The 25172-nt window shown below is 46.0% G+C and overlaps 2 protein-coding genes and 1 long non-coding RNA gene across 5 annotated transcripts; 1 reads left to right on the top strand and 2 right to left on the bottom strand.

The window, feature by feature from the left end:
- Positions 1-1622: 1622 nt before the first annotated feature.
- On the bottom strand, positions 1623-6961 carry LOC123465337. Of its 2 annotated transcripts, none has more exons than XR_006640563.1 (3): positions 6671-6961; positions 4937-5112; positions 1623-1677 (listed from the first exon to the last, which is right to left on the bottom strand). It is a non-coding gene; the product is annotated as an uncharacterized LOC123465337 (long non-coding RNA). The 2 variants fall into 2 exon arrangements; XR_006640564.1 differs by lacking the exon at positions 1623-1677 and adding an exon at positions 1680-1733.
- Positions 6962-7033: 72 nt separating this feature from the next.
- KCTD13 (potassium channel tetramerization domain containing 13) lies at positions 7034-20322 on the top strand. 2 transcript variants are annotated; one of them, XM_045164251.1, is made up of 7 exons: positions 7507-7749; positions 7970-8075; positions 8960-9129; positions 16615-16704; positions 16794-16846; positions 17515-17710; positions 19547-20322. In XM_045164251.1, exons 1-7 carry the CDS (start codon positions 7699-7701, stop codon positions 19781-19783), a joined length of 903 nt encoding a protein of 300 aa, XP_045020186.1. In that variant the 5' UTR covers positions 7507-7698; the 3' UTR covers positions 19784-20322. The 2 variants fall into 2 exon arrangements, with proteins under 2 accessions (XP_045020185.1, XP_045020186.1); XM_045164250.1 differs by lacking the exons at positions 7507-7749; positions 7970-8075 and adding an exon at positions 7034-7478.
- Positions 20323-20570: 248 nt separating this feature from the next.
- On the bottom strand, positions 20571-24029 carry ASPHD1 (aspartate beta-hydroxylase domain containing 1). Its single transcript, XM_045164249.1, has 3 exons — positions 23150-24029; positions 21247-21360; positions 20571-20708 (listed from the first exon to the last, which is right to left on the bottom strand). The coding sequence occupies exons 1-3, from the start codon at positions 24027-24029 to the stop codon at positions 20599-20601; spliced, it is 1104 nt and encodes a 367-aa protein (XP_045020184.1). The 3' UTR covers positions 20571-20598.
- Between the last annotated feature and the right edge of the window lie 1143 nt (positions 24030-25172).

Below are 25172 nucleotides of genomic sequence, written 5' to 3'. Positions count from 1 at the left end.
ACTTCTTTAGTGGTACAGTGGATAGGAATCCACCTGCCAATGCAGGGGACATGGGTTCAATCCCTGGTCTGAGAGGATTCCACATGTCACAGAGCAACTAAGTCCTATGTGTCACAACTACTGAGCCCGCACTCTAGACCCCGAAAGTAGCAACTACTAAGCCCGTGTGCCACAGCTGCTGAAGCCTGCACATCTAAAGCCTGTGCTCCACAACAAGAGAAGCCACTGCAATGAGAAGACCACACACCACAAAGAAGAGTAGCCCCTATTTGCCACAACTAGAGAAAGCCTGAACACAACAACAAAGACCCAGTGCAGCCAAAAATAAATGTCCAAATATTAATAAAATAAAAATAAAGAGTAAAACTTCCATTTGCTTTTAAAAAAAATTAGGGACAAAGAAAAAACAGACACACAGATCAACGAAACAAAAAAGAGAGCTCAGAAATAAACCCATGCATATATGGCCAATTAATTTACAACAAAGGAGCCAAGAATATACAATGGGAATAGGACAGTCTCTTCAATAAATGGTGTTGGAAAAATTAGAGACCCACATGCAAAAGAATGAAACTGAACTGCTGTCTTACACCACAACAAAAATGAACTCAAAATGAATTAAAGTCTTGAATGTAAGCCCTAAATCAATTAAAGTTCCAGAAGAAAACATAGAGGCAAGGTGAGTTCTTTGATATTAGTCTTCACAATGATATTTTGGGTTTGATACCAAAAACAAAGGCAACAAAAGCAAAAATAAACAAGTAGAACTACATCAAACTAAAAAACTTCTGCAAAGCAAAGGAAACCAACAAAATGAAAAGGCAACCTATGAAGTAGGAGAAAATATTTGCAAATCATACATTTGATAAGGGATTAACATCCAAAATATATAAAGAACTCATACAACTCAATAGCAAAAAAAAAAAAAAATCCAATTTAAAAATGGACTGAGAATCTGACTAGATAATTTTCCAGAGAAGACATACAAATGGCCAACAGGTGCATAAAAAGGCATGCAACATCACTAATCATCAGGGAAATACAAATCAAAACCACAATGAAATATCACCTTACACCTGTTAGAATGGCTGTTATCAAAAAGACAAGACATAAGTGTTGGAGAGGATGTGGAGAAAAGGGAAGCCTGTGCACTACTGGTGGGAACGTAACCAGATGTAGCCGCTTTGGAAAACAGTATGGAGGGTCTTAAAAAAATTAAAAATAGAACTATCCTATGATCCAATAATTCCACTTCTGGGTATACAGACAAAGGAAATGAAACCACAATGTCTAGAAGAGGTATTTGCACCCTTATGTTCATTGCAGCATTAGTTAAAATAGTCATGATATGGAAACATCCTGTGTCCACTGACAGATGAATGAATAAAGAAAATGTAATATTTATTTATTTATGTATTTGTTTATTTCCGCCATAAAGAAGAAAAAAATCCTGTCATTCGTGACAACTTGAATGGACCTCCAGACTATTATGCTAACAGACATAGAAGTGAAAGTCGCTCAGTTGTGTCCTACTCTTTGCGACCCCATGGACTATACAGTCCATGGAATTCTCCAGGCGAGAATACTGGAGTGGGTAGCCGTTCCATTCTCCAGAGGATCTTCCCAATCCAGGGATCAAACACAGGTCTCCCACATTGCAGGCAGTTTCTTTACCAGCTGAGCCACCAGGGTAGACAGAGAAAGACAAATATTTTATCACTTATAGGTGGAATCTAAAAATTCAAACAGAGAACAGATTGGTGGCGCCAGAGGCTGGAGGTAGGAGTTAGGGAAATGGATGAAGGTGGTCAAAGGGTACAACTTCCAATTATAAATAAGTTCTGGCGATATAATGGACAGCATGGTGAGTATTTTTTAAAATTTCAAAAGAAATCATATATGAAAACTTAAGATGATTTACTTATAAAATATAAAAACTAAAAAGGTTTAAATCGTGAGAAAACTAACCCTTGTATAAACCAAAATATTGTGCTGGCATTATTTTTACATAGCAAATTAAAACGCAAAAACACTGGATCATGCTAAAAGCTCCTTTTATCTTGGAATTCAGCCCATTTGTATCTTATCTGTAACTATACAAAACCTATTACATAAGTATTACTTTTCAGTGCTCACAAAGGAAACATATATAGTTTAGCAATCCTTTCAGACATTTTTGATTATCGATGACCCTTGAACAATGTGGGAGTTAGGGAACTTAAGGAAATAACACTCCTTAAAACCCCACTCTCTAGGGCACAACTGACTCCCTCCTCAAATTTAGCTACTAATAGCCTTACTGATAATATAAAGTTGATTAAAACATACTTTTTATGTTATACGTATTATATACTTACAATAAAGTAAACTAGAGAAAATGCTATTAAGAAAGAGAAAATACACTTAAGATACTGATTGTATTTGTCGATACTGATACCATATGTTAACATAATCATCTGTCAGTATCTACGTCAACACTGTCTTATATTACACAAAACACTGTAGTTAGTAAATGTGCTACTAATATAACATTGTGTGTATTAGTCACTCAGTCATGTCAGACTCTTTGGAACCCCACAGAGTGTAGCCCACCAGGCTCCTCTGTCCCTGGGATTTTCCACGCAAGAATACTGGAGTGGATAGCCATTTCCTTCTCCAGGGGATCTTCCTGACCCACCCAGGGATCAAACCTGGGTCTCATACATTGGCAGGCGAGTTCTTTACCACTAGCACCACCTGGGAAGCCTGAGTACTACTAACACTGAACATCAAGAATGAAAAAATAGGGAATTCTCTAGCCATCTAGAGGTTAGGGTTCCATGCTTCCACCACAGGGGGCAGAGGTTCCATCCCTGGTCAGGAAACTTAAGATCCTGCATGCCATGGTGCGCATGGAAAAAAAAATAGTGTAAAAAAGAAATTCATGTTTATTTACAGATAAAGTGATTCATATACTGATAATGAAGCAGCAATATGATCACCTTCTGGTAACCTTGTGTAATCAGTAGTGTCATGAAGAGTCTGTAAATGTTTGTGTATACAAGTTTTGATAAATTTTCACTTTTTATAATAGATCTGTGTATATTTTATGGTTGAGTGAGAGTGAGTGAATGAAGTTGCTCAGTCATGTCCGACTCTTTGCGACCCCGTGGACTATAGCCTACAAGGCTCCTCTGTCCATGGAATTCTCCAGGCAAGAGTACCGGAGTGGGTTGCCATTTCCTTCTCCAGGGGATCTTCCCGACCCAGGGATCGAACCTGGGTCTCCCGCATTACAGGCAGACGCTTTACCGTCTGAGTCACCTGGGGAAGTATTTTATGGTTAACAAATGACAAAACACACTAGCATCTATTTATATTTTATGCATTCATAATATACCTAACTTTTTCTTAATTTTTTGATATTTTTAGGCTACATATTTTTTCAAATTATTACAAATTCCCCCTCCAATTTTTCCAATATATTTGGAGTTCAAACCCATATCGTTTGAAGGCCAACTGTACTTAACTGAATTGTGCACACTCAACAAAATGTTTTTTTGATTAAGCTTTAAACTTTTCCAAGAGAGAAAAATGGACAGGAAAAAATGAGAGAAAGTACTTCAGACAAACATGAAACTATTACCAAAAAAAAAAAAAGCTAATCTGTATTACCCCTGCAGGAAAAGATAAAATGGTTTAAGTCCAAAAAAGAAACTGTTTAAATGCAAATTCCAGCCCCCCCCCAGATTTTGATATATATTAATACATACACACAAAAGGAGTCACGTTCCTCCTAATTTTAAAACATATCTTAGGCGCTTGACAATAGAGCTATATAATTTAAAAATCAGTATTTATTAATCTCCAAAGTACAGAAATGATATATCACCTATGTTAAACAAAACAATCTCTTTTTGACTAACATGACAATCCCCTCATGAGGGTCTCTTCTCTTTTTGTTCTACCTTTCTTTTTGTACCTTTCCAATAAAGAATCTTCTTCTTGTCCCAAGTTCCCCAAAATGGCCACTGCAATTCTAAATGGTCCCTAAGGAAATTATGTCAGAAAGATAAGGATACAAGCCAATGTAACTGTAAGAAAACATGAAGGAATCAGGAATTTGGCCCAGTTTTAGTTGAGACAAGAGTTCATAAAACAGTACTGTGCAACTTGTATCTCTAGAACTTGGCCAAAGACCAATTGTCATTGATCAGAAGCCAGAGCAAATGACCTGATTCTGGGCAGAAGTGAAACAAAGCAGTTCTCAAGGACACACACACAGAACTGAGACAGAACTCCTTACAAAGGTTTGGAATGGCGACCTGAGGCAAAGTTTATTCAAAGCCCCCTGGTTTGAGGGTCTAAAAGCCACAGTCCCCTGGGCTGGCTGTAGGACCTACTTATTGGGCCTTGGTTGATGAAGTAATTTGTCTGGTTAACTTGGATAACAAATGACACTCCAGCATGCTAACTGACCCCCAAGTGGTTGGCATACCCAACTTCTAAGAGGGACAAATGATGTTCAGCCACCAGATACTGTGCAAGAAAGTCTTTGTAATGTTCTTAGACACCCAGGGCTGCATACCCATCTTGTTCCTATATACTTTTCCTCTGACAGACAAACAATATCCAATGGAGGGTCCTTTGGAGCAGACAGATGTAGAAAGTCAGAAAATAAATTCCCCAAGGAAAAATAAAATCTGATTAGATAACCCAAAAACTGAAGAGGATCTCTTTTTTTGGCTACACCAGGTCTTAGTTGTGGCATGTGGAATCATAGTTCCCTGACCATGGATAGAACCTGTACCACCTGCATTGGCAGTGCAGAATCCTAACCACTTGGACCACCAGGGAAGTCCCTGAATAGGATCTGATTCCAAGGAAAACAAACAAAATAATTCCCAAACTCAAGGGTCTCAACAAAACATCAGAGCTCAGTTCAGCAAGAACTTACCTCCCAGCCATGGGCAGGATGGCACCTCAAACAGTTAGAGACACAAGGGGTCTCAGATATGCACATTATTACTAGAGTCAAGGATCCCAATCCAGGGTACTGAGGGCTTCAATTTAATCGCCATGGAGCCTCCATTTCTGACAATGCCTTCCAGGCAAAGACCACCAGGAACACACCTGTAGTTGAACAAGGGAGCCTGCATATCATGGGGAACCCACGCTGGGCACCTCAGCAAATGCATAATAAAAATGGTTTATTACAGGATTGGGCTTCCCTGGTAGCTCAGACCATATAGAATCTGCCTGCAACATGGGAGACCTGGGTTCAATTCCTGGGTTGGGTAGATCCCTTGGAGAAGGGAATGGGTACCCACTCCAGTATTCTTGCCTGGAGAATTCCATGGACAGAGGAGCCTGGCAGGCTACAGTCCATGGGGTCACAAAGAGTTGGATACAACTGAGCGACTTTCACTCACTTGGTATTTTAGGATTGGAACTTAAGTTAGATGATTTTCTTGGAGGGCTTGAGAAAAGGGAAGGTTTACTCTAAGTTGGATGGTGTCAGAAAGTGGGGATAGTTCTTTTTGGTTGTCTTGTTTTTTCATTTTTAAAAATATTTATTTGGACGCACCAGGTCTTAGCTGCAGCATGCAGAATCTTTAGTTGCGGCATACAAACTCTTAGTTGTAGCATGTGGGATCTAGCTCCCTGACTAGAGATTGCACCCAGGCCTCCTGCATTTGGAGCATGGAGTCTTAGCCACTGGGAAGTCTCATCTTAGTAATTCTTATCTAGAAATTATGAGAAATGGATCAGGGCTAAAACTGTACTCAATGAAGGAATATCAGTCACTCAATCTCTGGAGGAGAGGGTTGTTTGGTCATTTTTGTGGTCTGAGCAATGTTTTGGGTTCAAATATGATCATGGAATGGTCTTTCAACTCATAAGAGACTGGCTTTGTCTGATGTTGGTGTTCTGTAAAATTGTTTATGCTCAACAGGGCAACATCATAGCCTAGTTAATAGGGCCAGGCCCCTTCCTAGCAATACTGAGGTTTCCGAAGAAAGACTGTAAACTAGCTCCCAGCCACACCTTTTTCTCTTTTTCATCAGCTACATTTGAAAAATGAGAATTGGCAGTCCTTTCATAAAGCATGGACTTTGCAGGTCACCACCAGCCCCAGGACTCCCTAGTACCTTGTAACTGGTCCACTCCACTCCTTTACATTCCTACCTGTTCCCTGGTAGTTAAATTTGCACCCCTCACTAAGCAGAAACGGAACCAAATAAGCCCAGAGAAAAGTGACTTGCCTAGGATCACTCAGTGAACTGGTGGCAGGGCGGAAACTATTCAACTTTCTCATTTTCCCTCCAGCGGGCCCCCCACTAGACATTCAGGTAGACTGCTAAATCTCTGAGGTGTCAGCCCATCAACTGAATACAGATGGGGTCCCATAAAAACACTTCTCACCACGCTTTATCAACATGTTTCCAGCTTACTTTTTCCCTCAGGGGTTGGGAGTCTTAAGACATCGACTGGGATTCTAAAGCCTTTGCTCCAGCCACCCCTGACCTTTTCTGCTTCTCAACTATGTCCACTGAGTAAACGCCTGAGGGTCTCTGTATTTGCCTGTGGCTCTTTCTGGAACCCTCCCCCCTCACTCCTGCTCATGGCCGCTTCTTCTGAGCTTCAGCTCAGTATCACCTCCTCAGAGAAGCCCTCCATGACGACTTACCTCCTCACACCCTGCCTGCTCTAGAAGTACTGCCACCTCCTCTGTGAGGCCACCCCCTCTATCTCCTTTAAGAGCTTCTATAGCGCTTTGCTCGAAGCTCCTGCCAAGTGCGCGGGGCTAGGAGGCGGCGAATTGTTTCCAGTCCCCTGCCTCTCTGGGCCAGTGTTCCCTTTATGCCCACGAAACGCTCTGAGAGAAGAAACACGCGGCAGGGACGACGCTTTCCTCAACAGGCAGGTGGCCAAGAGCCTCCTACTTCGGGACCCCAAAAGTAGCGACCAGAGGGCACATTGCGCGCCACCCGGCTCAGCCCAAGGCTACTACGCATGCTCCGCACTCCAAGTCACGCGAAGTCGGGGGCGGGGCCTTGACGCGCCTGCGCAGGTGCTCTCCCGGCTTCCGGGAGGTACCGGCGCGATGGGACAGAAGGCCAGTGTTGCTGAGTAGCGGCGGGGTAGGGGTGTGCGGGCCAGCGGTCCGGTCCGAGGGCTCAGATCTCGGTCTCTGGAGCGGCCAGGGAGCGCGAAGAGAAACTAGGGTCGCTGCCCGCCGCCACTACCAGGCATGTCCGCCGAGGCCTCGGGCCCGGCGGCGGCCGAGGCGCAGTCCCTGGAGATCGCTAAGCCCTCGGGTCTCGAGCCTGGCTCCGCCGCCTACGGTCTCAAGCCACTGACCACGAACAGCAAGTACGTGAAGCTGAACGTGGGCGGCTCGTTGCACTACACCACGCTGCGCACCCTCACCGGACAGGACACCAGGCTCAAGGCCATGTTCAGCGGCCGCGCGGAGGTGCTCACGGACGCCGGAGGTACGCGGGCTGCCCTTGCTTACTTTCCTGCATCCTCCAGATCCCGCCTCCCTTTCGCCTAGTCTGTCGTCGCCCAGTCTTCTCATGCCCCTTTTCTCCTACCGTCCAGTCAGCTCGTTCTCACCTCCTCCGGCGCCCACATCCCATCTCATCTCCCCTTTCTCATTCATTATCTCCCTCCTCCCCCGGTCTTTACCCCCAGCAGTAGTAACCAACATTCATGGACCACCCGCCACTCCCCGCCCCTCCAGCTACTCTGCCAGGTGCAGTGGTAAGTGATTAAACATGTCAGCTGAGAATGTTCATTGCTGCGTCCCACCGACCCCTTCACCCCTCAGCTCAAAAGACTTGGGAACCCGCCTTGCTGGCAACAACATCCTTCCAGGCAGTTTTCATCAGTTTCTTCCACTTGCCGAGTCTCTTCCTCAGCGCTGCCAACAATCATCCCGAAGTGTTAGAGGATTTTGTCTGTCTCTGTTCCGCTAACGCAGGTCCCTGTACAGTCTAGGAATCTTTATATACAGACTGTAGAAGGAGGGGACTGCTTTTGCTTTGCCAGGGACGCCAGAATGGAGAGTGGACAGTTCTCCTCACCAGGTGAACCTTACCCTCTGGAAGTGTTGCATTCAGCTCCGTCCCCCATATGCCCAAGGGGAACTTTAAAGTTTGATGGGGAGAGGGGGAGGTGATTCAGAAGGGGTTACGAATTATGAAGGCCGGCAAATAAAAATTGGGGAGGTATCGCTCAGCCTTCATATGCCTAAAGGTGAATAATTTTTTTATTGAATAAGTATTTGTAAAATGCCAGTTAGTGTTAGAAATGCATTGGAGAAGGAAATGGCAACCCACTCCAGTGTTCTTGCCTGGAGAATCCCAGGGACGGGGGAGCCTGGTGGGCTGCCATCTATGGGGTCGCACAGAGTCGGACACGACTGAAGTGACTTAGCAGTAGCAGTGTTAGAAATAGTTTGGTAAACAAATCTGGTAAGATAAGTCTTTCAGAGTTTTGCTTTTTTTGTATGTGTGTTGGGGGGGGCGGGTAGGGGGAGAATAAACAAACATACAAAAACGAGAGCAAAGCGTGTGATTTCAGATAGTAATAAGTTCTATGAAGTTTATAAAGTAGTGAACTGGTGGGTGCGGTAGACATTTTTAATAGGGTGGTCAGAGTTAGCACAAGAGGTTAGGGGTTTATTGATAAGGTTATCTGTAGGTACTTGCTCATGATGAAAACCTCAGTGTAGACCAGACTTGGGAGGGAATTAATTCTCTGTGGCTGGATGTGTTTAAAAAATACATAAATAAAAGGCCAATGAGAGAACTCACTGGAGATGTTTTAAAGGGATTTTCATGGATATGGCAGAGGCCTGAGACAGATTAGTATTCAGATTTGTGGCTTTAGAATACTTTTTTAATAAATATAGTAGTTCTGTGGCCTTGAGCAAAGCCATTCTTTCTCCTGCCTCTCCCCACCCCACCAGGTTGGGTGCTGATTGACCGGAGCGGCCGCCATTTTGGTACAGTCCTCAACTACCTGCGGGACGGGTCTGTGCCTCTGCCTGAAAGCACCAGAGAACTGGGGGAGCTGCTTGGCGAAGCCCGCTACTACCTGGTACAGGGACTGATTGAGGACTGCCAGCTGGCACTGCAGGTGAGCACCCCTTCCGCACCTCCCGAGTCCCACCCTGATGCCTGTGTGCCTGGGAGAGCTGCCCAAGCAGTTAGCTGTTAAGATATTAAAGAAAAACAAAAGGAAATATGGCGCCGTGACTGGAATGTTGCCTCTGGCCTGACTCTGACTGGCCGTGACCCCAGCGATTTCGGGGGTCCTCTGCGTTTCTGCTATCCCACCACCACCTCATGCCAAGACTACTGCATTGGTTAAATGACTTCTTTCTCTGCTTCTTGCTGTTTCTACCACCCAGTCCAACTGTTAAACTGACAGTGTAACACGGAATAATGATCCTTAAACACAATCCCAATTTATTCTCTCCTTTGCTCAGCAATCCCAAGTAATGCCCTTGTCCCACTAAGTTAAAAAAAAAATTCTAAATTTAAATTGTAATATAATGACCTCCATGATCTGGTCCTAACCTGGGAGGCAGCATTCCATCACGTCCGTGGCTTTAAGTAACTTTTTTTTCTAGCAATGAAATACTGAAGAAGCAGCCCCTCCTGATAAAACAGGGTTGGGGGTGCCAGAGCCCCATCTGCTGGGCTTCTCTTCTGGGGATCTCTTAGAATTCTGAGGAAGAGAGGTTGGAAAGGACAGCCAGGAGATATGGGTTAATGTCACCTCCCCCACTGCTGACTGAGTGACCTTGAGTGGGTCAATTCCTACCTCTGGCATTCTGTTCTCATGTTCCAGAAGATAGGGAAATGAGGAAAATACGTGCGATGTAGTGAGTTTCACAGAAAGTCTTTTATTCTGTTCTATTTTTACAATGTTAAAAGTGTCCTTTCTTTTATGATATAATATTAATAGCTTATAAGAGTTTCTTTTTTGATGCCCTTTATATATTAAAAAGTGGCAGCTATGAACAACTTTCTGTTGTCTTGGGGAATACTTATTGGTCCTTGAAATCCAAAAATATAAAATTCCTTTGGGCAATAGCTGTGTTTGTTTTTCAAGTTTTTTGACTGCATCTCATAGAGAAAAATGCATTTTTTATATTCATCTTTATATAACCAAGGGCTTCCCAGGTGGCTCAGCTGGTAAAGAATCCGCCTGCAATCCAGGAGACCTGGGTTTGATCCCTGAGTTGGGAAGATCCCCTGGAGAAGGGAAAGGCTACCCACTCCAGTATTCTGGCCTGGAGAATTCCATGGACTATATAGTCCATGGGGTCACAAAGAGTCAGACACGACTGAGTGATTTTCACTCACTTACATAACTGAAGTGAGGGTTCTATAAAATGATACTTTTAGTGAAATACACTCTGATACATTATGCTTTCTTTCTTTCTAATGCTATTTGAGACCCATTAAATTTATTTCATGGCCCATTATGGGTTACCACTTGCAGTTGAAAAAACATTAAACTAGATGATTTTGGAAGTGCATTCCTATTTGGTAGCTTTACATGTATCTAATGTTATCTCATATCCACTGTGGTAGGGTCTGTTACCTCCTTGTATATTTGTTTGACATAAAAAGAAACATGAGGGAAGCTGGGGATACATCCAGGGTCAAAGAATTGTTTAAGCAGCAGAGCTCCAAGTCAACCCCAGTTTATCTGACTCCCAAGTACAGTACTTTTTCTTCTGTGCTCCAGCTGCCTTCTTTCAAAGTTTTCTCAAGGCTGTTCCCATCCCCAACCCACTCAGCTAGAATATGTGTGTGTGTTTGGAGGTTTGGGGTTTTGTTTTTAAGATTCAGGTACAGAGTAGTGAGTTCATCATATTTCTCAGTGTGCACTTAAACATCTTTAGTCTCTGCAAATCTTTTCACTTTTCATTTTTCCTTCATTCTCGATCCCCTGCCCACTTCCCTTGCCCTCATAGGTACCCCTCCACTTCTAACGTTTTAATATGTTTGCTTGGATTATGTTTGTACTCTTGAAAAACTATAAAGTGTTGCTTTGTATACATAAACATTTTAAATTTCCATAAATGGCTTTGAGCTATGGATTGTGTGTTCTGTTTCTTAATTCAGCACTTTTTCCAAGTTTCGTTCATGCTGCTGTACATACATTTAGTTCTTTGCTTCTAACTGCTGCACAGGAATCTGATGTGCATTCGTAATATTTTGTTTATACATTCCCCTGAGGTTGGAGACCTAGATTGCCTCCTGCTTCCTGTCCCCACAAATGATGCCACAATGAGCATCTTTGTTCCTGTGCCCTCGTGGGTCCTGGACCAATGTTTCACATGATTGTAGCTGGGATTGGAATTGCTGGGCCACAGGACACGTACAGATGAATTTCAGCAAGTATCATCTGAATGCTCTCCCGAATGGCTGTAGCACTTTATATTGTTGATGAGCAGTGCATAAGGAATCTCATTTCTGCATATCTTCAACAACTCATGGCATCACCCAGCATTCTAATTTTGCCCATCTGATTGGTATAGGGTGATCTAATTTTAATATGTATGCTTCTAGTTACTAAGTAGATTTAGCATCTTTTCATATATTCACTAACATTTTTGGTTTCCCCTTCTGTGAGTTGCCAAGTCATATTCTTTACCAAATTTTCTATTGAATTTCCTTTTTCTTGTTGCTTTGCTGGAGATTCTTACATAGTTTAGTTCCTAGAGAGAATTAAGCCCTATTATTCTAGGGCATATACTTTACATAATAAATTAACTTCTCCTGTGCATATAGAATGGTACTATTTATCTGACATTTTCAGAAGAGTTGAGAAAATAGTTACTCAGATTATTTGCTGGGTTTTGATACTCAATAAGGAACCCCAGTTGAGAAAGTCTGTTTCAGATAATAATTTCTAGTCAGTTTTAGATGTTGCCAGTCATTTCACTTAGAATGTCATCTATCTGTGACATCTGTTGTCGAACAGAAATTGTTGATTTTTAAAATTATACATAACCATTGATTATTTTTAAAGCATATATAAGTATTGTAGAAATTTAGAAAACACAGATAATCAAAAAAATAAAAGCACCAAATACTCTTCTGGGTCTTTTCCTGTGTGAGTGTGTTGGTCAAAATATGATTATGGTGTATGTGCTGCTTTGTAATCTGGTTTTTTTGTTTGTTAATAATTGCCATCTTTCCATGTCAGTGAAATTTTATCTAACATCAAGGGCATGTTCACATTTCTCCATTTGTTCCAGAAATGTCTGTCATAGCTGGTTCACATCTAAACCAGTCCAGTCTAGATCCTTGCATTACATCTGGTTATTATGTTATTTTCCCAACCCAAAGCAGTTCTTTTTATTTCATAATACTGACCACCAGTTGTCCTGCACAGTGACCTACTTTCCAAATCTGCCTGATTTGGTTTGTTAACCCTCATCCTATCTTGAGTTTCTCTAAACTAGATGGTAGATTCAAAGGCTTGATATGAAAAATTTTGATTAGAAAACATTTTAAGTAATGTTGCATATTTCATACTGTGCTATATAAAGACCTATAGTATTGTTAGTATGACCCATCATTATTGATGCTCAGAATTGGCCACTAGATTCAGGTGGTGATGGTTTGATCCTTCATTGTAGTTCCATTACTTTGTTGCCAACTATAAAGTAATTCAGGTACTTTATGAATGGCAGTTATCTATCAACCACACAATTGTTAATTCTCACCAGAATCAGTAATTTCATTAGTGTTGTAGAATAATTATAATTCATTCAACATTACTTGGAATTATTTATAAAATCATGCTTTTCACTGTCAACTGGAGAGACTCTTGAATTTAATATATTCAAATTCCTCTTTTTTTTTCCCCCACAAGATCCTTTTAGGATCTTGTTTAAGTTTATTCTGTATTTTTTATTAGCTTTATAGTTTTATCTTTTGTATATGGAATTCACTGTAGTAATGTGAATTATGAAGGGATTTAACTTTTTGTCCTCCGTGGAGGGGACAGTGCCATCTACTACACAATCTGTGGTAGCCAGTGTCCAAGAGAGCCACCAGCAATTTTTTTTTGCCCCTTGCTTTTATTCAGGTTCTTGTTCAGTCCCTTCCCACACTGGATAGGGCTGTCCTATGTAACCAGTAGGAGATTGCAGAGGTGATAGTGTGTGACTTCTAAAGCCAGGTCATAAGTCATAGCAGCTTCTGCCTCTCGGATCACTCACTGTGGGGAAGCCAGATGCCTTGTAAGCACACTCAAGCAGCCCTAGGGAGACATCCACTTGGTGAGGAACTGAAGCCTCCTGCTCATGGCCAGCACAAACTCTCAGCCAAATGGGTGAACTATCCCAGAATTGGATCCTCTAGGCCCATTCAAGTTTTTAGAGAACTACAACCCTGGTCAACAATGGACTCAAACTTTACGAGAGACCCTGGGCCAGGACTACCTAACTAAGCCACGCTCAAGTTCCCGACCCACAGAAACTGTGTGAGATAATAAATGTTTATTGTTGTAAGCGGCTAAGTTTGTACTAATTTATTACCTAGTAACAGATAACAGATTGTGGTATCTGGAATGCAATTCTGCCAAAACAAAACCAAAAATGTGGGAGTGCCTTTAGAACTGCAGAGTGGGCAGAAGTTGGAAGGACTTTGAGAAGAGTATTAAGAAAAGCCTAAAAAGCTTTAGAGTATTCATAGAAGTCTGATGACCTTTGAGGAGGCTGCAGTGTGGAATGTGTTTCCTGGAAAGTGGTGGAAAGGGCATCCTTGTTATAGTGGCAGAAGTAGCAACACTGTCTCTGATAGGAATATATTAATAGAAAGTAGAAAACATACCTAATGAACTGGGTGATCTAGCGAAGAAATTTCCAGACAGAATGTTAGGTGCCACAGGTTTCTTGTTGCTTATACTAAAACAAAAGAAGAGAGGGTATGCAGAAGGAAATTGAAGACAAAGGAGCCAGTAATTTGGGGCGGGGGTTGAGGGGGAGGGGTGGCGCTTGAACATTTCCAGCCTTTCAAATAACAGCTGATGTTAAAATTAACAAATGGCTTCCAGGCAAAGAAAAAATACAGGGCGTTCTCAATATGATATAGTCTAAAGATGAAGCTGAGGATGCGATTGTAAAATCCTTTGTTAAGACCTCAGAATATCCAAGAAGATGCCTCAGAATCAGTCAAATGATAGCTCTTCTAAGAAGCTTAAAGCTATTGTCAGGCAGCAGTCTCAGCATAAGCTCAAAGAAGAGCTCATCTCACAAAGTTGTGTGGGTGTGGTTTCTGTCTAATCAACTGAACCGCGGACTCACAGTTCAGTTCAGTCACTCAGTCGTGTCTGACTCTTTGTGACCCCATGGACTGCAGCACGCCAGGTTTCCCTATCCATCACCAACTCCTGGAGCTTGCTCAAATTCATGTCCATCGAGTTGGTGATGCCATCTGGTCATCTCATCCTCTGTTGTCCCCTTCTCCTCCTGCCTTTAATCTTTCCCAGCATCAGGGTCTGGGTCTTTTCCAACGAGTCACAAGACACCCATTAAGTTTTTAAGGGAATTATATTGGCAGAAACACTGCCAGCTTAGACTTAAAGGGACAGAGACAATACAAGAGGAAAAGAAACCTTTGGACCTGCAAAAGTTGTACGGGCAAAAAGCAGGCTAAAGAAACTATGGAGCTGCACTGAAGTGATCACAACATTGTTAATCGCCTAACTCCAATATACAAGAAAAAGTTAAAAAAAAAATTAACAAACTATGGAGCTGCAAACATGGATTGTCTTTCATGGAAAAAGAAGGATGATGACTCAGGTCAGAGCCAAGAGCCATAAAGAAGAATCACCAACTTCTGTGCATCAGTGCTGTAATGGAATGGGACCTTGGGGGAATCTTAGGAAGAGGTGGTGAGTATGTTTTGCATATGGGAGGGATTTGAATCTATGGGGGCCAAAAGATGGATTGTGGAGTCATCCTCCAAGGGAATCCTCAGTGATTCTTATTCCCTAGCATTCATTCCCTGGTGGTGTTCCGTTCCATATTGAATAGGGCTAACAAAACTAGATCATAAAAGACTGGGAGGAGATTTCTCTGGTGGCCCAGTGGTTAAGAATCCGCCTTGGAATGCAGGGAACAGGAACAATCCCTGGTCAGGGAACTAAGATCCCACATGCTGCGGGGCAACTACTGAACCCAAGTGCCACAGCTCCTGAGCCTGTGTGCCAGAATGAAAGATCCCACGTGCTGCAACTAAGACCAATGCAGCCAGATAAATAAATACTAAAAAAAAAAAAAAAAGGCCTCTACTTTGCTCTCTCTTGGATTATTTGCTCTGGAGAAGCCAGCAGCCATATTGTGAGGACACTCAAGTAACCCATCACAGAGGTCCAACAGGGATCAAATATTTCCTGCTAATAGCCAGCATGAACTTGCCAGTCATATGAACAAGCTTTCTCAAAAACAAATCCTCCAGATGAAGACAGCCTCAGATTACTGCAACCCCAGCTGACTTACTGTAACCTCATGAGAGACCCCATGCCAAAAGCATTCAGCTACACCATTCCTGAATTCCTGACCCACAGAAATGGATAATAATATTTGTTGTTGATTTAAGCTTTTTGATTTTGGAGCAATTTGTTACACAGCAATAACTAATACACACTTGCCCTCACTGATTTGTGATGTTCTCTCTATAAATGTCAGTCTTCATTTTATATATATATAGATATCTATCAGTCTGTTTCCAAGTTCTCTATTGTATTTCATTGTTTTTGTTTCCACACAAGACCTACACTGTTTTCATTATTGTGGCTTTGTAAGTATTTTAATATCTGGGAGGGTCAATCTCCTCTTTCTTGACTCTTTTAAAAAATTGACCTAAGTAATAGAGTAGAATTGTTCTTCCATGTTAATTTTAGTAAAAGTCTTAGGTGTTTCTAAAAAAGAAATTCTGGAATTTGTATTAGAATCGCACATCTAGTTTTTAGGTTGGGGGAGGTGAGAGGGGTTTTGGCATGAGGATTCTCAAAGGCAGAGAAGAGGAAAGAAACCTCTGTGTCTGGCTCTAATTCTCCCTCCAGCCTCCCACCCAGCCCAGTTCATTCATTCACCAGATACTTATTGAGCATCTACTGTATACTAGGTACTTATTCTCTAGAAAGAGACTATGAGCAAATATACCAAAAAATGAGAAAATGTGAGGACCTGAGTGCCATAAAGAAAGTGAATGGAGAGTGTGAAAAGGAAGTAGTAGAGGTGGCTACTTAGCCAGGGAGCCCAGGGAGGAGGACTGGTACCCTCCTAGGGGCACTGATTGCATTGATATCTGAATGGCATGAAGGGGCCAGCCATGCAGACAACTGAATGCTGGCCTTTGCTGGCAGTGGCAGCAGCAAAGGGCCCAGGGGGCACAAGCTGGGTGCAGAAAGAAACAGGCTCAGCCAGCAGGCAGGGGAGAGTGGCAGAGCCGAGATCAGAGAGTTCACACGTGGACCACTGAGGAGTCTGGATTTTTTTTCCCAGAGGCAACAAGCAGTGTTGGAAGGCTCTTAGGGGAGAGAGTGACCTTTGGTTGTGCTGTTAATCACCTTCCGCTTCTTCTCCAGCAAAAAAGGGAGAACGTGTCCCCGCTGTGCCTCATCCCCACGGTGACATCTCCCCGGGAGGAGCAGCAGCTCCTGGCCAGCACCTCCAAGGTGAGGCCCCTGAGCCCTGTAGGGTGGAGGCTGGGCGCCTGTCCCAGCAGCCTGACCCCCACCCTTCTCCACCCTCTTCTCCCCGACAGCCCGTGGTGAAGCTCCTGCACAACCGCAGTAACAACAAGTACTCCTACACCAGGTGACCCCCTCGGAGGTGGGGAAGTGCAGTGGGTGGAACCCTGGGCTCCAGCATAACCCATGGGGAGGGTTATGACCTCACAGGGGGTGTGGAAAGAATCCTGCCTGGATGCAAATTCCAGCTTTGCCACTTATCCCCTGGAGACTTTGGAGAGGTCATTTTCACTTGTGAGCTTCAGGTTTTGGGTTGGGGTTTTTTTTCTGAGCTTCAGTTTTATCAGTAAACTGGGGTCCCGATGAGGATTAGCATTTCCTAAGTGCTTGCTTTTTAAGAGGCATGGCTCTAAGCGCTTTACATATATTTACTCACATGAACCTCACAGTCGTTGGAAGTAGTTATTGTTGTGATCTCCATTTTACAGATGAGGCAATTGAGGGAGCAAGAGGTGAAATAATTTGCTCAGTGTCACTCAGTTAAAAGGGGCTGGAGCGAGGATGTCTGGTGAGGCCACTTGCCTCCGGAACCTGCCGGGGTAGATCCCTCTGCTGTGCTGGAACTTGCTGAACAAATGCTGCTTCCTTTCCAAGGCCTGCTGGGCACCAACCTCCTAGGCAGGACTAGAGTGCTGGGTCTCAGTGCCCCTAAAGCTGGGGTAAGTGGGGTGGGTTGCAGAACAGAGGGAAGGAAGCCTGTCGTGCTGAGGCCTCCTGGGCCCCCCTGGTCCTCAGCACTTCAGACGACAACCTACTTAAGAACATCGAGCTGTTTGACAAACTGGCCCTGCGCTTCCACGGGCGGCTGCTTTTCCTCAAGGATGTTCTGGGGGATGAGATCTGCTGCTGGTCTTTCTACGGGCAGGGCCGCAAAATCGCCGAGGTGTGCTGCACCTCCATTGTCTATGCCACGGAGAAGAAGCAGACCAAGGTCAGATGGGGTTTCGGGGCCTGGTCAGGGAGGGCTGTGGCGGTGGGCAGGATCAGCACCCTGGACAGAGGCAACTCATCCAGTCAGGCCTGGGAATTCCATCAGTGGGAGTCAGGAGCTGGAGTTTCAAGTTTTGGGGTCTTAGCTCTGTAACCTTGGGCAAGTCATCTTAACTTTCTGTGGGTCTCTGCTTTATCTGTGAAAGGAGGGTGTTGGATTAGAATGGGATTCTTAATGTAGGCCAGTTGAGTTTCAAGACTATCTTGAAAGAATATGTGGTTTGGGGTTTTGTGTGTGCATTTTTCTGTGTAGAAGGACCGTACCTGTCATTAGACTCTCAGAAGGATCTAATGACCCAGAGTAGGTTCTTAAAACTTCAAGTATTTGGAACAAACTGAGATCGTAGGCCTTGAGTTATTACTGATGATTGTTACGGCATCCATCATCAGAGACTTTCTAAGCACTGCAAGAGGCTTGAAACCAGGGTAAATGAGATGCTGAGTAAAGAACAAGCCCTCTGTCATGACATCTGTCCCTGAAGATCTTATCACCCTGGTCCCTCTGACCTTGACAAGAAGGGTGTGCCTCAGAAACACAGGAGATCTTGGAAGTCTCTAAGCACCCAGTGTTATTTCACACCTCACTGCCTTTGTACACACCATTCACTCTTAGGATTATATTTCCTCATTCCTGTCTACTTGTGAACTTGTGCTTAATCTTTAAGACCTAAGCCAAGCATCACTTTCTTTGGAACAACTTAGTCTAAGAATTTTCAAGACAACCACCCCAGAAAAGTTGGTCCTACCCCCCTCACAGCTAAACACAGCGTTGATTGTAGTCTGCTGGGGATGGGGCTGTGGAGGGTGTTTACTTCAGCAGCAAGGGGTTAGCTTCTTGAGAGCAGAGCTGTATCTTTTTTCCCCTATCTCTCTAGCACTAACCAGGCTTTTATCACACTACAGAAGCTAGGAAACATTTATTGAATGCATGCATGAATGAATAGCCCAATTTCCAAGTAGCTTCCTCTGTAGTTGGGAAGACAGGAAGATAAACCAGTAATGAGATTGCAGCTCGTTAAAGTTTTGTTGTTTGTATCCCTCCAAGTCACACAAAGGGAACCCTTAACTACTTCTTCATCCCTTTCTACTCTTCTTCACTCTGCCTCATTGCTTTGGCCTTGCTGCTGATCTAAAGATACACTAAGCACACTCCTGCCCCAGAATTCTTAGACTTGCTGTTCTCTTCTCAGACTGATCTTTTTCTAGTTCTCCGTCTGGTTCCTTCCCTCCCTTCCTTTGGCTGTTGGTCAAATGTCACCTCAGTGAGGCCTTCTCTGAGCTCTGTCTTTAAAGTTGTAACATTCCTCCCCTTTTCCTGCTATAACTTTTCCATAATATTTATCATCATCTGACACTTTATATCTTATTACATGTATGTCTGGATCCTCATCCTAGAATGTAAACTTCCCATGGACAGGAAGTTTGCCTGTTTTATTCACGGCTATATTCCCCAGTGCCTCGAATAATGCCTGGTACTGTGCAGTCACTCAGTAAATATTTGTCAAATGAAAAAAAAACCAAACCAAACCAAGAGACCTAGCAACAAAGGACAAAGCAAACAGCTCTGCCTGACTTCAGAGCTGGACTTCACAGCACAAGCATGACTTTGCTGAGTACAGACATTGCAAAGAGGACAGTCCAGGCTCAAGGAACCTGTGACTGTGGAGGCCAGGCGACAGCACAGGCTGGGAGGCCTGCCAATGCAGGAGCAGCCTGGGGGAGGGGATGGCTGTATAGTCAGGCCAGGAGGGAGCTGGGGGTTGCTGGCCTTTTGCAGGTGGAATTCCCAGAGGCCCGGATCTTTGAGGAGACCCTGAACATCCTGATCTACGAGACTCCCCGAGGCCCAGACCCAGCCCTCCTGGAGGCCACAGGGGGTGCAGCTGGAGGTGGTGGAGCCAGCCGAGGGGAGGATGAGGAGAACCGAGAGCACCGTGTCCGCAGGATCCACGTCCGGCGCCACATCACGCACGATGAGCGTCCTCACGGCCAACAGATTGTCTTCAAGGACTGAATTTTACCCTGAATTTTCCTCTAGCCACTGGGACCCAAGTCCCTCTCTCTTTTCCTCCTCCCCTTCCCAGATCTTTGCCCCGGCTTTGCTGGCCAAGTCGTGGGTCTCCCTTCCGTCCCTTCATCACATGGTACAGTTCACTTTGGCCCTTTTCCATCCATTCCCACCTCATTGCTAACCACACGGTACATTCCAGCCCCTCCCCTCAGGCCTTCAGAAGGCTTACGTTCATTCCTTCATCCCCATCCTTGTCCTGCCCTCTCCCCTCACCAGCCAGTTTAGAAGGATTTAGAATTCCCTTTCTCTTTTTTTAGTACATCCTACACGCCAAAGTGTCAAGCCACCGTAATAACACCCACCGCGTTCTGAGCCGCCTCCTCACCATTGCGCAGGGTTGTTTGCTCCCTCCTCCTCCCCGCCACCCTCCCTACTTCCTTAATACTAGGCTGACCTGGGCCTGCACCGGCTCAGCATCTTCCCAATTTGTTTCATATTATTTATTATTTTAATTTTCTATTAAATTATTGGAATAAAGTCGAGTTGAGGGTCTGCTGCTGGCTCTCAGGGAGATGGCTTGTTTAGGGAGACACCTGGATGAGAGAAGACACCCTTGCCCCCAGCCTTTCCCTGGGCTGGCAGCTGGGAAGAAAGTAGTCAGGAGAGCATTTAAAATCTATATTTCAGTGTTCCCTGGCCAGTTCCCACCCTCAGCCCCACCCCACCCCCTGCAGTGGAGAGGCGGTCCTGGCTACCACTCAAGCCATCCCTGAGTGCAGCCTCTGTCCAGCCCAGATGTTTGAAAGAAGCATCTTCCTTCAAGGGTCTGGTGCGAAGACAAAGTCGAGGGCCTGGCGTTCGGCCCCAGCCACGTTGGGATGCCAGAGGTCCACGATGAACACCACTCGAGGCCCATCTTCGGGAGAGCCTAGGGCACGTGGGGGTGGAGACAGCAGAGCAGCTGACATTAATTACTTACAGGCCAGAGCACTTATCAAATACTCAGGCAGACACTATGCAATAAGTGCCAGACACTGTTCTGATCCCTTACGTGTATTAGCTCTTAATCATCAAAACAAACTAGGAGATAGTACCATAAGCATTCCCATTTTATACAAAGTAACTGAGGCACAAAGAGGTTAAGTAACTTGCCTGAGGTCACACTGCTAGTAAGTGCCAGAGGGAGGACAGGAACCCAGGGGGTCAGGTCGAGGGTCTGGTGCCACGAACCACTTGGGTGTGCACCTACATTAGCTTATTTAATCCTTACAGTCACCTGACAAAGAAGGGGGTTGCCCTGTTTTCCAGGTGATTGGAAAAATCATGTGACTTGTTCAAGGTCATGCAACTGGGAAATAGTGGTGTAGGACAGGAAGCCAGCTGGGTCCAATTCTGCAGCCTCTATAGTCTAATCCCCTTCACTCTTCAGTCCCTCATCCCTCCTGGCAGAATGGGAGCCCCATTACCATTATGGGCCACTGTGTATAGGAAGGAGTCATCCACCAGAAGACAGTGTCCCTCAGCCCAGCACTGGGGCTCGCCCCCGACCACCAGCTCACAACCAGGGGGAATCTTCAGGCCTGTATAAAGAGATGCAGACCTCCAAATTCCTGCCTCCGTTGAAGAGGCCCACCCCCTTGAGTCAAAAAGCAGAATCTGAGAATTTTACATGCCAGGTTCTATGGTTTTATGACCACCTGATGCAAAGAGCTGACTCACTGGAAAAGACCCTGATGCTGGGAAAGATTAAAGGCAAAAGGAGAAGGGGGTAGCAGAGGATGAGATGGTTAAATAGCATCACTGGCTCAATGGACATGAATTTGAGCAAACTCTGGGAGATAGTGAAAGACAGGGGAGCCTGGCAGGCTGCAGTCTGTGGGGTCGCAAAGAGTCGGACACGATTTAGCGATTGGACAACGCAACAACAAATGGTGTTCCCCTAGCTCTCTAGAAGGTGACCTGTGTAAAATTACAATACAGTGGTGGATGGGAGGAAATGCTAGGAGATGGGAAACAGTGCAAAGCGCAATCTGTTCTGTTTCAGAGAAAAGGGAAGGGTTTCTAAAGGCACCAGCCTCCCTTCTTAGGTTTCTGTCAGTTTAACTCAAGAACCCTCGCTTGTGTTAGGTCCTCCCCAAAAAGTATAAAGCAATGGGCTCCATCCTGCCGAGGACCACACAGTGGGGTGCAGAAAACTGAGGAGCCAACTCAAATAATGGGGAATAGGCGGACATCCCAGAGGAGGTGTGACATTTGAAAGTGTGAATTGTGAAGGCTAATTAGGAGTTTCCCAGGAGGTGATAAAGGGGGAAAGGCATCCTAGGTTAAGAACATGCATGTGGCATCTGCCAGGACCAGCCAGAAGGCCTTCATAATTTAGGGCGTGGTGGAAGGGAAAGAAGGGAACAGGTGGGTGAAGAGAGAAAAGAGCTGAACTTGATCCAGGCTCTTCAAAGCCAGTGTGCTTTAAAGTATAGAACACATTCAACTGGTAGCACAGGAGATGACTGTAGGCAAAACGAGGTCATAGCATTAAATAACTTATCAATCAGAAAATGAGGGCTTGTTTTTCTCCTCATTTTCTTTCAACCTTTAAAACATTGAAAAGAAAATCTGTTTGATGCTACCAGAACTTTAGCACCCCTACTAACATTGCTGCTTTTTATTTTTTTATTTTGGACTGCACCATGTGGCTTGTGGGATCGTAGTTCCTCTACCCGGGAGTGAACCCAGGCCCTGATGGCTCAGTGGTAGAGCTACTGCCTGCCAATGCAGGAGACGTGGGTTTTACCCCTGGGTCAGAAAGATTCCCTGGAGAAGGAAATGGCAACCCACTCCAGTATTCTTGCCTGGGAAATCCCATTGACAGAAGAGCCTGGCAGGCTACAGTCCACGAGGTCGCAAAAGAGTTGGACACAACTTAGCAACATTTACAACCACTAGACTGCTGGGGAATTCCCAACATTGCTCCTTTTTAAAGAAGGAGATTGTAGGCTTCAGTCTCAGACTAGAATATTTTGCCAGAAGTTTTCAAGCTTTTTTTTTTTAAGTTTAAACTTGTCTTATGAATAACTTCTATTTAGGGCAAGTAATACTGATCATCATTGTTCTACACAGATGCCTTCTAACAAAACAGGGGGAGTCAATATGAAGAAACAGGACAGGTGGTAAATGACTGTGGGAACCTTGTGAAGATGGCTTTCTGATCATTGAAACTCAGGAAATGCTGCTGTGGGCAATAGGGAGTCACGGAAGATTTCTGAGAAGGCACAATCAGAATCACAGTGTAGAAAGCTATGATGGCAAGGCGAGAGTCTGGAGGGGAAATCGTGGAGGCAAGGAGGTGGTCTGTAAGCAGCATCCACTTACCCAGATGACATCTGACGCGGGCATTGGTGGGCCCACAGCGGCCCTCAAGCCGGGCGCCAGGCAGGAGGACGGAGAAGCCAGCATTGCCGAAGGTGTTGGCACTCATAAAGCTTCGCAGCCCCCTCAGTGCCCGATAGGCCCCCGGGCACCGGCGGCAGTTGCTGGGTTGGCAGCGGCCTGCTTGGTATAGCAGGAACTGGTAGCACCCAGGGGCCAGGGGTGGGGACCAGCCCCGAGGTGGAGGAGTCGTCCCTGAGAAGTCCCAGCTCACAGCCCCAAAGTCCCGCAGGATAGCAGGGAAGCTGCTCTCCAGGAGCTCCACATCATGCCTCTGGGCCTCCCGGGGCACGAAGGGGGCAGAGGGCAGGTCTGGCAGGAAAAGCAGGCCTGGGCGCTGGATGCCCAGGACCCCTGGCCCTCCCCCCGGGCTGGGGCCACCCTGAGCTGCCCGCCTCACCCTACCCATCCCTGCCCAAGAGTAGCGCCTGGCATAGGCGCGAAGGCGACGGCTCATTAGGCCTTCCGTCCTGGGTCCTTCTCCGGACTCTCCAGAGCGGCCTGGACTTGGCCTGCCCGCTTCAGAGCACCCTCCAGGCCTACCACCGACAGCCCCAGCCCGACTTCCAGCCCCCAGGGCCTGCATGTCTTGGGAGCCCAGGCGGTAGCAATACCAGAGGAAAAGAGAAGTGAGGGCTCCAAGGAGCAGGGTAAGGGCAGAAGAGGCCAGAGGCAATGGCCATGCAGGCATGATGGGCAGGGAGGCCCTGGCCAAGAGACCTGGGGCATCCTCCAGACCCCAGTTCCCCTGTCCCCCCAGTTCTCCACCGGTTCCCTCCATGGCGGCTCCCTGGCTACCCCCTGCGCTGCTTCCTCGCCACATTCCTACTCTTGATTCTCTGTCCTGAGATCCTGTTGCCACCGTGTACCTTCTCCTTTATCCCTCCCTTCATGTACCTCTAACCCTTCTTTTCTCTCCTTCTACCTCTCTCTCTCTCCTCTACTTCTTTCTCCTTCCAACTCTCCTTTCTATTTTGCCTCTTTCCTCCTTTCTCCTTCCGGCAGTTTCCTCTTTCCGGTCAGTCTCTCCTTTCTCCCCTTCTCCGTTCCTCTCTCCTCCTCCACCACCGCCCCCACCCCACCTCTTTTCGCTCTCTCTTTTCCTCCCTATGCCCGCTTTCCTTCCAGCTTCCCCAGACAGCACTTCCTACCCTACTTGGACCCGCAGCCCCGGGAAGGGAACGCAGTCAGCCGTCCTCTGCAGCGACTTCTCTCTCCGTCCTTCCCCTTTTCTCCTGCCTGCCCTCGCTTCTCATTCGACCCGACCCACGGCTTCTCTCTCTCTCCCGCTACCCCCTCCCCACCTCTCTCCTACTCGCTCCTTTCTTGGCTCCCACTCACCCTGACGTCACCCCTCCCCACAGTCCTCTCAGCTTGGCGACCCCCGCCCTCGCCCAGTGGCAACCGCAACTCAGCCGGGTTGGGGTCGGGGGGCTGGGGGGGGGTCCGTCTCCGGATCTGCCTCCCCCGGCCCCTACGGGCCGCCACGTGGGGCGCCGGGGGCACAGCGCCAACCTCCAGTGCCCCGCAATGCGAAAAGAAAGGGCGGGGCCTGAGAGGGGTGTGGCAAGCTAGGGGGCGGGGCGAGGGCGAGGACTGATTGACAAGGCCGGCGCTCGCGGACTGCGGACAGGGATGCTGCGGCCTGTCGTTGGGTCAGCCGATCCCCAGACCAGTCGGCCTGTGACTCCACCTCCCCCTTCGCCTTCACGAGAGCCAGCCCCCGGCGGGAGCCAGATTGATACTGAAGGTGGCCGCAGCCAATCGCCCGCCGCGCCGCGGGCCAGGCCAGCTCGGGCGGGGCCGAGAAGAGCTGTCCTTTCTGGTGGTGCTGAAAAGGGCGCTCCGGAGGCCTCGTGTGAGGAGGTCAGGAGAAAAAATATAAATCAAAGTTGAAGCCGCCAGACAGCTGGCTGGGGTCCTGTTGTACGTTAGAAGGGGGGTCTCCCCTCCCCAAGTCCCACCC

This window comes from Bubalus bubalis, chromosome 24 (assembly GCF_019923935.1).
Source record: "Bubalus bubalis isolate 160015118507 breed Murrah chromosome 24, NDDB_SH_1, whole genome shotgun sequence".
Classification (NCBI taxonomy): domain Eukaryota; kingdom Metazoa; phylum Chordata; class Mammalia; order Artiodactyla; family Bovidae; genus Bubalus; species Bubalus bubalis.
The sequence above is the reverse complement of the archived record's forward strand: the minus strand, read 5'-3'. Positions and strand labels throughout refer to the sequence as shown.

What these genes read in the sequence shown, in the direction of transcription:
- KCTD13 (XM_045164250.1), top strand. Translation starts at nt 7,235, where the DNA reads ATGTCCGCCGAGGCCTCGGGCCCGGCGGCGGCCGAGGCGCAGTCCCTG. An exon ending in ACTGCCAGCTGGCACTGCAG is followed by an intron (nt 9,130 to 16,614) that starts GTGAGCACCCCT and finishes CTTCTTCTCCAG; the next exon opens with CAAAAAAGGGAGAACGTGTC. An exon ending in TCCTGGCCAGCACCTCCAAG is followed by an intron (nt 16,705 to 16,793) that starts GTGAGGCCCCTG and finishes TCTCCCCGACAG; the next exon opens with CCCGTGGTGAAGCTCCTGCA.
- ASPHD1 (XM_045164249.1), bottom strand. Translation starts at nt 24,029, where the DNA reads ATGTGGCGAGGAAGCAGCGCAGGGGGTAGCCAGGGAGCCGCCATGGAG. An exon ending in CCGCGTCAGATGTCATCTGG is followed by an intron (nt 21,361 to 23,149) that starts GTAAGTGGATGC and finishes CTCTTTATACAG; the next exon opens with GCCTGAAGATTCCCCCTGGT. An exon ending in ATACACAGTGGCCCATAATG is followed by an intron (nt 20,709 to 21,246) that starts GTAATGGGGCTC and finishes CACGTGCCCTAG; the next exon opens with GCTCTCCCGAAGATGGGCCT.